Source organism: Oncorhynchus tshawytscha, linkage group LG15 (genome assembly GCF_018296145.1).
Source record: "Oncorhynchus tshawytscha isolate Ot180627B linkage group LG15, Otsh_v2.0, whole genome shotgun sequence".
Classification (NCBI taxonomy): domain Eukaryota; kingdom Metazoa; phylum Chordata; class Actinopteri; order Salmoniformes; family Salmonidae; genus Oncorhynchus; species Oncorhynchus tshawytscha.
Window position 1 is genome coordinate 39,469,787 of NC_056443.1, and position 16,279 is coordinate 39,486,065.

At 48.9% G+C, this 16,279-nt stretch overlaps 1 protein-coding gene across 1 annotated transcript in view; it reads right to left on the bottom strand.

Annotated features, from left to right (window-relative positions):
- The window catches only part of LOC112239093 (high mobility group protein B2), a 58,903-nt gene that overhangs the window by 33,035 nt on the left and 9,589 nt on the right, over window positions 1-16,279 (bottom strand). The window contains exon 5 of the mRNA XM_042298583.1: window positions 14,832-14,947. Coding sequence (XP_042154517.1) covers window positions 14,832-14,947 — 116 coding nt within the window. The remainder of the gene's footprint in view (window positions 1-14,831; window positions 14,948-16,279) is intronic.

Here is a 16,279-nt window from a genome sequence, read left to right on the forward strand (position 1 = left end):
TAGCATAACAGGTCCCCTAACTAACAGGTTCTCTAGCAGGTCCCCTAACTAACAGGTTCTCTAGCAGGTCCCCTAACTAACGGGTTCTCTAGCAGGTCCCTAACTAACAGGTTCTCTAGCAGGTCCCCTAACTAACAGGTTCTCTAGCAGGTCCCCTAACTAACAGGTTCTCTAGCAGGTCCCCTAACTAACAGGTTCTCTAGCAGGTCCCCTAACTAACAGGTCCCTAGCAGGTCCCCTAACTAACAGGTCCCCTAACTAACAGGTTCTCTAGCAGGTCCCCTAACTAACAGGTCCCCTAACTAACAGGTTCTCTAGCAGGTCCCTAACTAACAGGTCCCCTAACTAGCAGGTCCCCTAACTAACAGGTTCTCTAGCAGGTCCACTAACTAACAGGTCCCCTAACTAACAGGTTCTCTAGCAGGTCCCCTAACTAACAGGTTCTCTAACTAACAGGTTCTTTAGCAGGTCCACTAACAGGTCCCCTAACTAAACAGGTCCCCTAACTAACATGTCCCCTAACTAACAGGTTCTCTAGCAGGTCCCCTAACTAACAGGTTCTCTAGCAGGTCCCCTAACTAACGGGTTCTCTAGCATGTCCCCTAACTAACAGGTTCTCTAGCAGGTCCCCTAACTAACAGGTTCTCTAGCAGGTCCCCTAACTAACAGGTTCTCTAGCAGGTCCCCTAACTAACAGGTTCTCTAGCAGGTCCCCTAACTAACAGGTTCTCTAGCAGGTCCCTAACTAACAGGTTCTCTAGCAGGTCCCCTAACTAACAGGTCCCCTAACTACAGGTCCCCTAACTAACAGGTTCTCTAGCAGGTCCCCTAACTAACAGGTTCTCTAGCAGGTCCACTAACTAACAGGTCCCCTAACTAACAGGTCCCCTAACTAACAGGTTCTCTAGCAGGTCCACTAACTAACAGGTCCCCTAACTAAACAGGTCCCCTAACTAACAGGTTCTCTAACAGGTCCTCTAACTAACAGGTTCTCTAGCTGGTCCCCTAACTAGCAGGTCCCCTAACTAACAGGTCCCCTAACTAACAGGTTATCTAGCAGGTCCCCTAACTAACAGGTTCTCTAACAGGTCCCCTAACTAACAGGTTCTCTAGCAGGTCCCCTAACTAACAGGTCCCCTAACTAACAGGTTCTCTAGCAGGTCCACTAACTAACAGGTCCCCTAACTAACAGGTCCCCTAACTAACAGGTTCTCTAGCAGGTCCACTAACTAACAGGTCCCCTAACTAAACAGGTCCCCTAACTAACAGGTCCCCTAACTAACAGGTTCTCTAACAGGTCCCCTGACTAACAGGTTCTCTAGCTGGTCCCCTAACTAGCAGGTCCCCTAACTAACAGGTTCTCTAGCAGGTCCCCTAACTAACAGGTTCTCTAGCAGGTCCCCTAACTAACAGGTTCTCTAGCAGGTCCAGTAACTAACAGGTCCCCTAACTAAACAGGTCCCCTAACTAACAGGTCCCCTAACTAACAGGTTCTCTAGCTGGTCCCCTAACTAACAGGTCCCCTAACTAACAGGTTCTCTAGCAGGTCCCCAAACTAACAGGTCCCTAACTAACAGGTTCAGGTTCTAGCAGGTCCCCTAACTAACAGGTTCTCTAGCAGGTCCCCTAACTAACAGGTTCTCTAGCAGGTCCCCTAACTAACAGGTCCCCTAACTAACAGGTTCTCTAGCAGGTCCCCTAACTAACAGGTTCTCTAGCAGGTCCCCTAACTAACAGGTCCCCTAACTAACAGGTTCTCTAGCAGGTCCCCTAACTAACAGGTTCTCTAGCAGGTCCCCTAACTAACAGGTTCTCTAACTAACAGGTTCTTTAGCAGGTCCACTAACTAACAGGTCCCCTAACTAAACAGGTCCCCTAACTAACATGTCCCCTAACTAACAGGTTCTCTAGCAGGTCCCCTAACTAACAGGTTCTCTAGCAGGTCCCCTAACTAACAGGTCCCCTAACTAACAGGTCCTCTAGCAGGTCCCCTAACTAACAGGTTCTCTAGCAGGTCCCCTAACTAACAGGTTCTCTAGCAGGTCCCCTAACTAACAGGTTCTCTAGCAGGTCCCCTAACTAACAGGTTCTCTAGCAGGTCCCCTAACTAACAGGTTCTCTAGCAGGTCCCCTAACTAACAGGTCCCCTAACTAACAGGTTCTCTAGCAGGTCCCCTAACTAACAGGTTCTCTAGCAGGTCCCCTAACTAACAGGTTCTCTAGCAGGTCCCCTAACTAACAGGTCCCCTAACTAACAGGTTCTCTAGCAGGTCCCCTAACTAACAGGTTCTCTAGCAGGTCCCCTAACTAACAGGTTCTCTAGCAGGTCCCCTAACTAACAGGTTCTCTAGCAGGTCCCCTAACTAACAGGTCCCCTAACTAACAGGTTCTCTAGCAGGTCCCCTAACTAACAGGTTCTCTAGCAGGTCCCCTAACTAACAGGTTCTCTAGCAGGTCCCTAACTAACAGGTCCCCTAACTAACAGGTTCTCTAGCAGGTCCCCTAACTAACAGGTTCTCTAGCAGGTCCCCTAACTAACAGGTTCTCTAGCAGGTCCCCTAACTAACAGGTTCTCTAGCAGGTCCCCTAACTAACAGGTCCCCTAACTAACAGGTTCTCTAGCAGGTCCCCTAACTAACAGGTTCTCTAGCAGGTCCCCTAACTAACAGGTTCTCTAGCAGGTCCCCTAACTAACAGGTCCCCTAACTCTCTAGCAGGTCCCCTAACTAACAGGTTCTCTAGCAGGTCCCCTAACTAACAGGTCCCCTAACTAACAGGTCCCCTCTAGCAGGTCCCCAAACTAACAGGTCCCCTAACTAACAGGTTCTCTAGCAGGTCCCCTAACTAACAGGTTCTCTAGCAGGTCCCCTAACTAACAGGTTCTCTAGCAGGTCCCCTAACTAACAGGTCCCCTAACTAACAGGTTCTCTAGCAGGTCCCCTAACTAACAGGTTCTCTAGCAGGTCCCCTAACTAACAGGTCCCCTAACTAACAGGTTCTCTAGCAGGTCCCCTAACTAACAGGTTCTCTAGCAGGTCCCCTAACTAACAGGTTCTCTAACTAACAGGTTCTTTAGCAGGTCCACTAACTAACAGGTCCCCTAACTAAACAGGTTCTCTAACAGGTCCCCTAACTAACAGGTTCTCTAGCAGGTCCCCTAACTAACAGGTTCTCTAGCAGGTCCCCTAACTAACAGGTCCCCTAACTAACAGGTCCTCTAGCAGGTCCCCTAACTAACAGGTTCTCTAGCAGGTCCCCTAACTAACAGGTTCTCTAGCAGGTCCCCTAACTAACAGGTTCTCTAGCAGGTCCCCTAACTAACAGGTTCTCTAGCAGGTCCCCTAACTAACAGGTTCTCTAGCAGGTCCCCTAACTAACAGGTCCCCTAACTAACAGGTTCTCTAGCAGGTCCCCTAACTAACAGGTTCTCTAGCAGGTCCCCTAACTAACAGGTTCTCTAGCAGGTCCCCTAACTAACAGGTCCCCTAACTAACGGGTTCTCTAGCAGGTCCCCTAACTAACAGGTTCTCTAGCAGGTCCCCTAACTAACAGGTTCTCTAGCAGGTCCCCTAACTAACAGGTTCTCTAGCAGGTCCCCTAACTAACAGGTTCTCTAGCAGGTCCCCTAACTAACAGGTTCTCTAGCAGGTCCCCTAACTAACAGGTTCTCTAGCAGGTCCCCTAACTAACAGGTCCCCTAACTAACAGGTTCTCTAGCAGGTCCCCTAACTAACAGGTTCTCTAGCAGGTCCCCTAACTAACAGGTTCTCTAGCAGGTCCCCTAACTAACAGGTAGCAGGTCTAACTAACAGGTCCCCTAACTAACAACAGGTCCCCTAACTAACAGGTTCTCTAGCAGGTCCCCTAACTAACAGGTTCTCTAGCAGGTCCCTAACTAACAGGTCCCCTAACTAACAGGTTCTCTAGCAGGTACCCTAACTAACGGGTTCTCTAGCAGGTCCCCTAACTAACAGGTTCTCTAGCAGGTCCCCTAACTAACGGGTTCTCTAGCAGGTCCCCTAACTAACAGGTTCTCTAGCAGGTCCCCTAACTAACAGGTCCCCTAGCAGGTCCCCTAACTAACAGGTCCCCTAACTAACAGGTTCTCTAGCAGGTCCCCTAACTAACAGGTCCCCTAACTAACAGGTTCTCTAGCAGGTCCCCTAACTAACAGGTCCCCTAACTAGCAGGTCCCCTAACTAACAGGTTCTCTAGCAGGTCCACTAACTAACAGGTCCCCTAACTAACAGGTTCTCTAGCAGGTCCCCTAACTAACAGGTTCTCTAACTAACAGGTTCTTTAGCAGGTCCACTAACAGGTCCCCTAACTAAACAGGTCCCCTAACTAACATGTCCCCTAACTAACAGGTTCTCTAGCAGGTCCCCTAACTAACAGGTTCTCTAGCAGGTCCCCTAACTAACAGGTCCCCTAACTAACAGGTCCTCTAGCAGGTCCCCTAACTAACAGGTTCTCTAGCAGGTCCCCTAACTAACAGGTTCTCTAGCAGGTCCCCTAACTAACAGGTTCTCTAGCATGTCCCCTAACTAACAGGTTCTCTAGCAGGTCCCCTAACTAACAGTTTCTCTAGCAGGTCCCCTAACTAACAGGTTCTCTAGCAGGTCCCCTAACTAACAGGTTCTCTAGCAGGTCCCCTAACTAACAGGTTCTCTAGCAGGTCCCCTAACTAACAGGTCCCCTAACTAACAGGTCCCCTAACTAACAGGTTCTCTAGCAGGTCCCCTAACTAACAGGTTCTCTAGCAGGTCCACTAACTAACAGGTCCCCTAACTAACAGGTCCCCTAACTAACAGGTTCTCTAGCAGGTCCCTAACTAACAGGTCCCCTAACTAAACAGGTCCCCTAACTAACAGGTCCCCTAACTAACAGGTTCTCTAACAGGTCCTCTAACTAACAGGTTCTCTAGCTGGTCCCCTAACTAGCAGGTCCCCTAACTAACAGGTCCCCTAACTAACAGGTTATCTAGCAGGTCCCCTAACTAACAGGTTCTCTAGCAGGTCCCCTAACTAACAGGTTCTCTAGCAGGTCCCCTAACTAACAGGTCCCCTAACTAACAGGTTCTCTAGCAGGTCCACTAACTAACAGGTCCCCTAACTAACAGGTCCCCTAACTAACAGGTTCTCTAGCAGGTCCACTAACTAACAGGTCCCCTAACTAAACAGGTCCCCTAACTAACAGGTCCCCTAACTAACAGGTTCTCTAACAGGTCCCCTGACTAACAGGTTCTCTAGCTGGTCCCCTAACTAGCAGGTCCCCTAACTAACAGGTTCTCTAGCAGGTCCCCTAACTAACAGGTTCTCTAGCAGGTCCCCTAACTAACAGGTTCTCTAGCAGGTCCACTAACTAACAGGTCCCCTAACTAAACAGGTCCCCTAACTAACAGGTCCCCTAACTAACAGGTTCTCTAGCTGGTCCCCTAACTAACAGGTCCCCTAACTAATGGGTCCTCTAGCAGGTCCCCAAACTAACAGGTCCCCTAACTAACAGGTTCTCTAGCAGGTCCCCTAACTAACAGGTTCTCTAGCAGGTCCCCTAACTAACAGGTTCTCTAGCAGGTCCCCTAACTAACAGGTCCCCTAACTAACAGGTTCTCTAGCAGGTCCCCTAACTAACAGGTTCTCTAGCAGGTCCCCTAACTAACAGGTCCCCTAACTAACAGGTTCTCTAGCAGGTCCCCTAACTAACAGGTTCTAACTAGCAGGTCCCCTAACTAACAGGTTCTCTAGCAGGTCCACTAACTAACAGGTCCCCTAACTAACAGGTTCTCTAGCAGGTCCCCTAACTAACAGGTTCTCTAGCAGGTCCCTAACTAACAGGTCCCCTAACTAAACAGGTCCCCTAACTAACAGGTCCCCTAACTAACAGGTTCTCTAGCAGGTCCCCTAACTAACAGGTTCTCTAGCAGGTCCCCTAACTAACAGGTCCCCTAACTAACAGGTCCTCTAGCAGGTCCCCTAACTAACAGGTTCTCTAGCAGGTCCCCTAACTAACAGGTTCTCTAGCAGGTCCCCTAACTAACGGGTTCTCTAGCAGGTCCCCTAACTAACAGGTTCTCTAGCAGGTCCCCTAACTAACAGTTTCTCTAGCAGGTCCCCTAACTAACAGGTTCTCTAGCAGGTCCCCTAACTAACAGGTTCTCTAGCAGGTCCCCTAACTAACAGGTCCCCTAACTAACAGGTTCTCTAGCAGGTCCCCTAACTAACAGGTTCTCTAGCAGGTCCCCTAACTAGCAGGTCCCCTAACTAACAGGTCCCCTAACTAACAGGTTATCTAGCAGGTCCCCTAACTAACAGGTTCTCTAGCAGGTCCCCTAACTAACAGGTTCTCTAGCAGGTCCCCTAACTAACAGGTCCCCTAACTAACAGGTTCTCTAGCAGGTCCCTAACTAACAGGTCCCCTAACTAACAGGTCCCCTAACTAACAGGTTCTCTAGCAGGTCCACTAACTAACAGGTCCCCTAACTAAACAGGTCCCCTAACTAACAGGTCCCCTAACTAACAGGTTCTCTAACAGGTCCCCTAACTAACAGGTTCTCTAGCTGGTCCCCTAACTAGCAGGTCCCCTAACTAACAGGTTCTCTAGCAGGTCCCCTAACTAACAGGTCTCTAGCAGGTCCCCTAACTAACAGGTTCTCTAGCAGGTCCACTAACTAACAGGTCCCCTAACTAACAGGTCCCCTAACTAACAGGTCCCCTAACTAACAGGTTCTCTAGCTGGTCCCCTAACTAACAGGTCCCCTAACTAATGGGTCCTCTAGCAGGTCCCCAAACTAACAGGTCCCCTAACTAACAGGTTCTCTAGCAGGTCCCCTAACTAACAGGTTCTCTAGCAGGTCCCCTAACTAACAGGTTCTCTAGCAGGTCCCCTAACTAACAGGTCCCCTAACTAACAGGTTCTCTAGCAGGTCCCCTAACTAACAGGTTCTCTAGCAGGTCCCCTAACTAACAGGTTCTCTAGCAGGTCCCCTAACTAACAGGTTCTCTAGCATGTCCCCTAACTAACAGGTCCCCTAACTAACAGGTCCTCTAGCAGGTCCCCTAACTAACAGGTTCTCTAGCAGGTCCCCTAACTAACAGGTTCTCTAGCAGGTCCCCTAACTAACGGGTTCTCTAGCATGTCCCCTAACTAACAGGTTCTCTAGCAGGTCCCCTAACTAACAGTTTCTCTAGCAGGTCCCCTAACTAACAGGTTCTCTAGCAGGTCCCCTAACTAACAGGTTCTCTAGCAGGTCCCCTAACTAACAGGTCCCCTAACTAACAGGTTCTCTAGCAGGTCCCCTAACTAACAGGTTCTCTAGCAGGTCCCCTAACTAACAGGTCCCCTAACTAACGGGTTCTCTAGCAGGTACCCTAACTAACGGGTTCTCTAGCAGGTCCCCTAACTAACAGGTTCTCTAGCAGGTCCCCTAACTAACGGGTTCTCTAGCAGGTCCCCTAACTAACAGGTCCCCTAGCAGGTCCCCTAACTAACAGGTCCCCTAACTAACAGGTTCTCTAGCAGGTCCCCTAACTAACAGGTCCCCTAACTAACAGGTTCTCTAGCAGGTCCCCTAACTAACAGGTCCCCTAACTAGCAGGTCCCCTAACTAACAGGTTCTCTAGCAGGTCCACTAACTAACAGGTCCCCTAACTAACAGGTTCTCTAGCAGGTCCCCTAACTAACAGGTTCTCTAACTAACAGGTTCTTTAGCAGGTCCACTAACAGGTCCCCTAACTAAACAGGTCCCCTAACTAACATGTCCCCTAACTAACAGGTTCTCTAGCAGGTCCCCTAACTAACAGGTTCTCTAGCAGGTCCCCTAACTAACAGGTCCCCTAACTAACAGGTCCTCTAGCAGGTCCCCTAACTAACAGGTTCTCTAGCAGGTCCCCTAACTAACAGGTTCTCTAGCAGGTCCCCTAACTAACGGGTTCTCTAGCATGTCCCCTAACTAACAGGTTTCTAGCAGGTCCCCTAACTAACAGTTTCTCTAGCAGGTCCCCTAACTAACAGGTTCTCTAGCAGGTCCCTAACTAACAGGTCCCCTAACTAACAGGTCCTCTAGCAGGTCCCCTAACTAACAGGTTCTCTAGCAGGTCCCCTAACTAACAGGTTCTCTAGCAGGTCCCCTAACTAACGGGTTCTCTAGCATGTCCCCTAACTAACAGGTTCTCTAGCAGGTCCCCTAACTAACAGTTTCTCTAGCAGGTCCCCTAACTAACAGGTTCTCTAGCAGGTCCCCTAACTAACAGGTTCTCTAGCAGGTCCCCTAACTAACAGGTCCCCTAACTAACAGGTCCCCTAACTAACAGGTTCTCTAGCAGGTCCCCTAACTAACAGGTTCTCTAGCAGGTCCACTAACTAACAGGTCCCCTAACTAACAGGTCCCCTAACTAACAGGTTCTCTAGCAGGTCCACTAACTAACAGGTACCCTAACTAAACAGGTCCCCTAACTAACAGGTCCCCTAACTAACAGGTTCTCTAACAGGTCCTCTAACTAACAGGTTCTCTAGCTGGTCCCCTAACTAGCAGGTCCCCTAACTAACAGGTCCCCTAACTAACAGGTTATCTAGCAGGTCCCCTAACTAACAGGTCCCCTAACTAACAGGTTCTCTAGCAGGTCCCCTAACTAACAGGTCCCCTAACTAACAGGTTCTCTAGCAGGTCCACTAACTAACAGGTCCCCTAACTAACAGGTCCCCTAACTAACAGGTTCTCTAGCAGGTCCACTAACTAACAGGTCCCCTAACTAAACAGGTCCCCTAACTAACAGGTCCCCTAACTAACAGGTTCTCTAACAGGTCCCCTGACTAACAGGTTCTCTAGCTGGTCCCCTAACTAGCAGGTCCCCTAACTAACAGGTTCTCTAGCAGGTCCCCTAACTAACAGGTTCTCTAGCAGGTCCCCTAACTAACAGGTTCTCTAGCAGGTCCACTAACTAACAGGTCCCCTAACTAAACAGGTCCCCTAACTAACAGGTCCCCTAACTAACAGGTTCTCTAGCTGGTCCCCTAACTAACAGGTCCCCTAACTAATGGGTCCTCTAGCAGGTCCCCAAACTAACAGGTCCCCTAACTAACAGGTTCTCTAGCAGGTCCCCTAACTAACAGGTTCTCTAGCAGGTCCCCTAACTAACAGGTCCCCTAACTAACAGGTTCTCTAGCAGGTCCCCTAACTAACAGGTTCTCTAGCAGGTCCCCTAACTAACAGGTCCCCTAACTAACAGGTTCTCTAGCAGGTCCCCTAACTAACAGGTCCTCTAGCAGGTCCCCTAACTAACAGGTTCTCTAGCAGGTCCCCTAACTAACAGGTCCTCTAGCAGGTCCCCTAACTAACAGGTCCCCTAACTAACAGGTTCTCTAGCAGGTCCCCTAACTAACAGGTTCTCTAGCAGGTCCCCTAACTAACAGGTCCCCTAACTAACAGGTTCTCTAGCAGGTCCCCTAACTAACAGGTCCTCTAACAGGTCCCCTAACTAATGGGTTCTCTAGCAGGTCCCCTAACTAACAGGTTCTCTAGCAGGTCCCCTAACTAACAGGTCCCCTAACTAACAGGTAACTAACAGGTTATCTAGCAGGTCCCCTAACTAACAGGTCCCCTAACTAACAGGTTCTCTAGCAGGTCCCCTAACTAACAGGTTCTCTAGCAGGTCCCCTAACTAACAGGTCCCCTAACTAACAGGTTCTCTAGCAGATCCCCTAACTAACAGGTTCTCTAGCAGGTCCCCTAACTAACAGGTTCTCTAGCAGGTCCCCTAACTAACAGGTCCCCTAACTAACAGGTTCTCTAGCTGGTCCCCTAACTAACAGGTCCCCTAACTAATGGGTCCTCTAGCAGGTCCCCAAACTAACAGGTCCCCTAACTAACAGGTTCTCTAGCAGGTCCCCTAACTAACAGGTTCTCTAGCAGGTCCCCTAACTAACAGGTTCTCTAGCAGGTCCCCTAACTAACAGGTCCCCTAACTAACAGGTTCTCTAGCAGGTCCCCTAACTAACAGGTTCTCTAGCAGGTCCCCTAACTAACAGGTCCCCTAACTAACAGGTTCTCTAGCAGGTCCCCTAACTAACAGGTCCCCTAACTAGCAGGTCCCCTAACTAACAGGTTCTCTAGCAGGTCCACTAACTAACAGGTCCCCTAACTAACAGGTTCTCTAGCAGGTCCCCTAACTAACAGGTTCTCTAGCAGGTCCACTAACTAACAGGTCCCCTAACTAAACAGGTCCCCTAACTAACATGTCCCCTAACTAACAGGTTCTCTAGCAGGTCCCCTAACTAACAGGTTCTCTAGCAGGTCCCCTAACTAACAGGTCCCCTAACTAACAGGTCCTCTAGCAGGTCCCCTAACTAACAGGTTCTCTAGCAGGTCCCCTAACTAACAGGTTCTCTAGCAGGTCCCCTAACTAACGGGTTCTCTAGCATGTCCCCTAACTAACAGGTTCTCTAGCAGGTCCCCTAACTAACAGTTTCTCTAGCAGGTCCCCTAACTAACAGGTTCTCTAGCAGGTCCCCTAACTAACAGGTTCTCTAGCAGGTCCCCTAACTAACAGGTCCCCTAACTAACAGGTTCTCTAGCAGGTCCCCTAACTAACAGGTTCTCTAGCAGGTCCCCTAACTAACAGGTCCCTAACTAACGGGTTCTCTAGCAGGTACCCTAACTAACGGGTTCTCTAGCAGGTCCCCTAACTAACAGGTTCTCTAGCAGGTCCCCTAACTAACGGGTTCTCTAGCAGGTCCCCTAACTAACAGGTTCTCTAGCAGGTCCCCTAACTAACAGGTCCCCTAGCAGGTCCCCTAACTAACAGGTCCCCTAACTAACAGGTTCTCTAGCAGGTCCCCTAACTAACAGGTCCCCTAACTAACAGGTTCTCTAGCAGGTCCCCTAACTAACAGGTCCCCTAACTAGCAGGTCCCCTAACTAACAGGTTCTCTAGCAGGTCCACTAACTAACAGGTCCCCTAACTAACAGGTTCTCTAGCAGGTCCCCTAACTAACAGGTTCTCTAACTAACAGGTTCTTTAGCAGGTCCACTAACAGGTCCCCTAACTAAACAGGTCCCCTAACTAACATGTCCCCTAACTAACAGGTTCTCTAGCAGGTCCCCTAACTAACAGGTTCTCTAGCAGGTCCCCTAACTAACAGGTCCCCTAACTAACAGGTCCTCTAGCAGGTCCCCTAACTAACAGGTTCTCTAGCAGGTCCCCTAACTAACAGGTTCTCTAGCAGGTCCCCTAACTAACGGGTTCTCTAGCATGTCCCCTAACTAACAGGTTCTCTAGCAGGTCCCCTAACTAACAGTTTCTCTAGCAGGTCCCCTAACTAACAGGTTCTCTAGCAGGTCCCCTAACTAACAGGTTCTCTAGCAGGTCCCCTAACTAACAGGTTCTCTAGCAGGTCCCTAACTAACAGGTCCCCTAACTAACAGGTCCCCTAACTAACAGGTTCTCTAGCAGGTCCCCTAACTAACAGGTTCTCTAGCAGGTCCACTAACTAACAGGTCCCCTAACTAACAGGTCCCCTAACTAACAGGTTCTCTAGCAGGTCCACTAACTAACAGGTACCCTAACTAAACAGGTCCCCTAACTAACAGGTCCCCTAACTAACAGGTTCTCTAACAGGTCCTCTAACTAACAGGTTCTCTAGCTGGTCCCCTAACTAGCAGGTCCCCTAACTAACAGGTCCCCTAACTAACAGGTTATCTAGCAGGTCCCCTAACTAACAGGTCCCCTAACTAACAGGTTCTCTAGCAGGTCCCCTAACTAACAGGTCCCCTAACTAACAGGTTCTCTAGCAGGTCCACTAACTAACAGGTCCCCTAACTAACAGGTCCCCTAACTAACAGGTTCTCTAGCAGGTCCACTAACTAACAGGTCCCCTAACTAAACAGGTCCCCTAACTAACAGGTCCCCTAACTAACAGGTTCTCTAACAGGTCCCCTGACTAACAGGTTCTCTAGCTGGTCCCCTAACTAGCAGGTCCCCTAACTAACAGGTTCTCTAGCAGGTCCCCTAACTAACAGGTTCTCTAGCAGGTCCCCTAACTAACAGGTTCTCTAGCAGGTCCACTAACTAACAGGTCCCCTAACTAAACAGGTCCCCTAACTAACAGGTCCCCTAACTAACAGGTTCTCTAGCTGGTCCCCTAACTAACAGGTCCCCTAACTAATGGGTCCTCTAGCAGGTCCCCAAACTAACAGGTCCCCTAACTAACAGGTTCTCTAGCAGGTCCCCTAACTAACAGGTTCTCTAGCAGGTCCCTAACTAACAGGTCCCCTAACTAACAGGTTCTCTAGCAGGTCCCCTAACTAACAGGTTCTCTAGCAGGTCCCCTAACTAACAGGTCCCCTAACTAACAGGTTCTCTAGCAGGTCCCCTAACTAACAGGTCCTCTAGCAGGTCCCCTAACTAACAGGTTCTCTAGCAGGTCCCCTAACTAACAGGTCCCCTAACTAACAGGTTCTCTAGCAGGTCCCCTAACTAACAGGTCCTCTAGCAGGTCCCCTAACTAACAGGTCCCCTAACTAACAGGTTCTCTAGCAGGTCCCCTAACTAACAGGTTCTCTAGCAGGTCCCCTAACTAACAGGTCCCCTAACTAACAGGTTCTCTAGCAGGTCCCCTAACTAACAGGTCCTCTAACAGGTCCCCTAACTAATGGGTTCTCTAGCAGGTCCCCTAACTAACAGGTTCTCTAGCAGGTCCCCTAACTAACAGGTCCCCTAACTAACAGGTCCCCTAACTAACAGGTTATCTAGCAGGTCCCCTAACTAACAGGTCCCCTAACTAACAGGTTCTCTAGCAGGTCCCCTAACTAACAGGTTCTCTAGCAGGTCCCCTAACTAACAGGTCCCCTAACTAACAGGTTCTCTAGCAGATCCCCTAACTAACAGGTTCTCTAGCAGGTCCCCTAACTAACAGGTTCTCTAGCAGGTCCCCTAACTAACAGGTCCCCTAACTAACAGGTTCTCTAGCAGGTCCCCTAACTAACAGGTTCTCTAACTAACAGGTTCTTTAGCAGGTCCCCTAACTAACAGGTCCCCTAACTAACAGGTTCTCTAGCAGGTCCCCTAACTAACAGGTTCTCTAGCAGGTCCCCTAACTAACAGGTCCCCTACCTAACAGGTCCTCTAGCAGGTCCCCTAACTAACAGGGTCTCTAGCAGGTCCCCTAACTAACAGGTTCTCTAGCAGGTCCCCTAACTAACAGGTTCTCTAGCAGGTCCCCTAACTAACAGGTCCCCTAACTAACGGGTTCTCTGGCAGGTCCCCTAACTAACGGGTTCTCTAGCATGTCCCCTAACTAACAGGTTCTCTAGCAGGTCCCCTAACTAACAGTTTCTCTAGCAGGTCCCCTAACTAACAGGTTCTCTAGCAGGTCCCCTAACTAACAGGTTCTCTAGCAGGTCCCCTAACTAACAGGTTCTCTAGCAGGTCCCCTAACTAACAGGTCCCCTAACTAACAGGTTCTCTAGCAGGTCCCCTAACTAACAGGTTCTCTAGCAGGTCCCCTAACTAAACAGGTCCCCTAACTAACAGGTTCTCTAGCAGGTCCCCTAACTAACAGGTCCCTAACCAACAGGTTCTCTAGCAGGTCCCCTAACTAACAGGTTCCCCTAACTAACAGGTTCTCTAGCAGGTCCCCTAACTAACAGGTTCCTCTAGCAGGTCCCCTAACTAACAGGTCCCCTCTAGCAGGTCCCCTAACTAACAGGTCCCCTAACTAACAGGTTCTCTAGCAGGTCCCCTAACTAACAGGTCCCCTAACTAACAGGTTCTCTAGCAGGTCCCCTAACTAACAGGTCCCCTAACTAGCAGGTCCCCTAACTAACAGGTTCTCTAGCAGGTTCTAACTAACAGGTCCCCTAACTAACAGGTTCTCTAGCAGGTCCCCTAACTAACAGGTCCCTAACTAACAGGTTCTTTAGCAGGTCCCCTAACTAACAGGTCCCCTAACTAACAGGTCCCCTAACTAACAGGTCCCCTAACTAACAGGTCCCCAAACTAACAGGTTCTCTAGCAGGTCCCCTAACTAACAGGTTCTCTAGCAGGTCCCCTAACTAACAGGTCCCCTAACTAACAGGTTCTCTAGCTGGTCCCCTAACTAACAGGTTCTCTAGCAGGTCCCCTAACTAACAGGTTCTCTAGCAGGTCCCCTAACTAACAGGTTCTCTAGCAGGTCCCCTAACTAACAGGTCAGGTCCCCTAACTAACAGGTTCTCTAGCAGGTCCCCTAACTAACAGGTTCTCTAGCAGGTCCCCTAACTAACAGGTTCTCTAGCAGGTCCCCTAACTAACAGGTCCCCTAACTAACAGGTCCCCTAACTAACAGGTTCTCTAGCAGGTCCCCTAACTAACAGGTTCTCTAGCAGGTCCCCTAACTAACAGGTTCTAACTAACAGGTCCCCTAACTAACAGGTTCTCTAGCAGGTCCCCTAACTAACAGGTTCTCTAGCAGGTCCCCTAACACTAACAGGTCCCTAACTAACAGGTCCCCTAACTAACAGGTTCTCTAGCAGGTCCCCTAACTAACAGGTCCCTAACTAAAACTAACAGGTTCTCTAGCAGGTCCCCTAACTAACAGGTTCTCTAGCAGGTCCCCTAACTAACAGGTCCCCTAACTAACAGGTTCTCTAGCAGGTCCCCTAACTAACGGGTCCCCTAACTAATGCATGTTCTTGTGTAGGGCTGGCACAATTACCGTACAACTGAGGTCTATGTTGCTGGGTACACTTCCTGCTTTGCTCTTACAGATAAACCCCAGTCCACTGATTATGTCACTGTTCAGTTGACTGGGGACGCTCATTCTGCGAGCGTGTTTGTTACCGTAGTAACGTAGAGTACCTTGTCATATTTCTCCCTCAGTCGGAGAGCCTTCTCTTCAAACGGCTGTTTCTGGGTTGGAGTCTGTTGACCCCACATGATCCCCAGCTTCTTAGCTGTCTCTCCTATAGAACAGCCTGGAGACGATAATACATACATTATATATACTACCTCATATACATACATTATATATATATACAGTGCCTTGCGAAAGTATTTGGCCCCCTTGAACTTTGCGACCTTTTGCCACATTTCAGGCTTCAAACATAAAGATATAAAACTGTATTTTTTTGTGAAGAATCAACAAGTGGGACACAATCATGAAGTGGAACGACATTTATTGGATATTTCAAACGTTTTTAACAAATCAAAAACTGAAAAATTGGGCGTGCAAAATTATTCAGCCCCTTTACTTTCAGTGCAGCAAACTCTCCAGAAGTTCAGTGAGGATCTCTGAATGATCCAATTTTGACCTAAATGACTAATGATGATAAATACAATCCACCTGTGTGTAATCAAGTCTCCGTATAAATGCACCTGCACTGTGATAGTCTCAGAGGTCCGTTAAAAGCGCAGAGAGCATCATGAAGAACAAGGAACACACCAGGCAGGTCCGAGATACTGTTGTAAAGAAGTTTAAAGCCGGATTTGGATACAAAAAGATTTCCCAAGCTTTAAACATCCCAAGGAGCACTGTGCAAGCGATAATATTGAAATGGAAGGAGTATCAGACCACTGCAAATCTACCAAGACCTGGCCGTCCCTCTAAACTTTCAGCTCATACAAGGAGAAGACTGATCAGAGATGCAGCCAAGAGGCCCATGATCACTCTGGATGAACTGCAGAGATCTACAGCTGAGGTGGGAGACTCTGGCCATAGGACAACAATCAGTCGTATATTGCACAAATATGGCCTTTATGGAAGAGTGGCAAGAAGAAAGCCATTTCTTAAAGATATCCATAAAAAGTGTTGTTTAAAGTTTGCCACAAGCCACCTGGGAGACACAACAAACATGTGGAAGAAGGTGCTCTGGTCAGATGAAACCAAAATTGAACTTTTTGGCAACAATGCAAAACGTTATGTTTGGCATAAAAGCAACACAGCTCATCACCCTGAACACACCATCCCCACTGTCAAACATGGTGGTGGCAGCATCATGGTTTGGGCCTGCTTTTCTTCAGCAGGGACAGGGAAGATGGTTAAAATTGATGGGAAGATGGATGGAGCCAAATACAGGACCATTCTGGAAGAAAACCTGATGGAGTCTGCAAAAGACCTGAGACTGGGACGGAGATTTGTCTTCCAACAAGACAATGATCCAAAACATAAAGCAAAATCTACAATGGAATGGTTCAAAAATAAACATATCCAGGTGTTAGAATGGCCAAGTCAAAGTCCAGACCTGAATCCAATCGAGAATCTGTGGAAAGAACTGAAAACTGCTGTTCACAAATGCTCTCCATCCAAC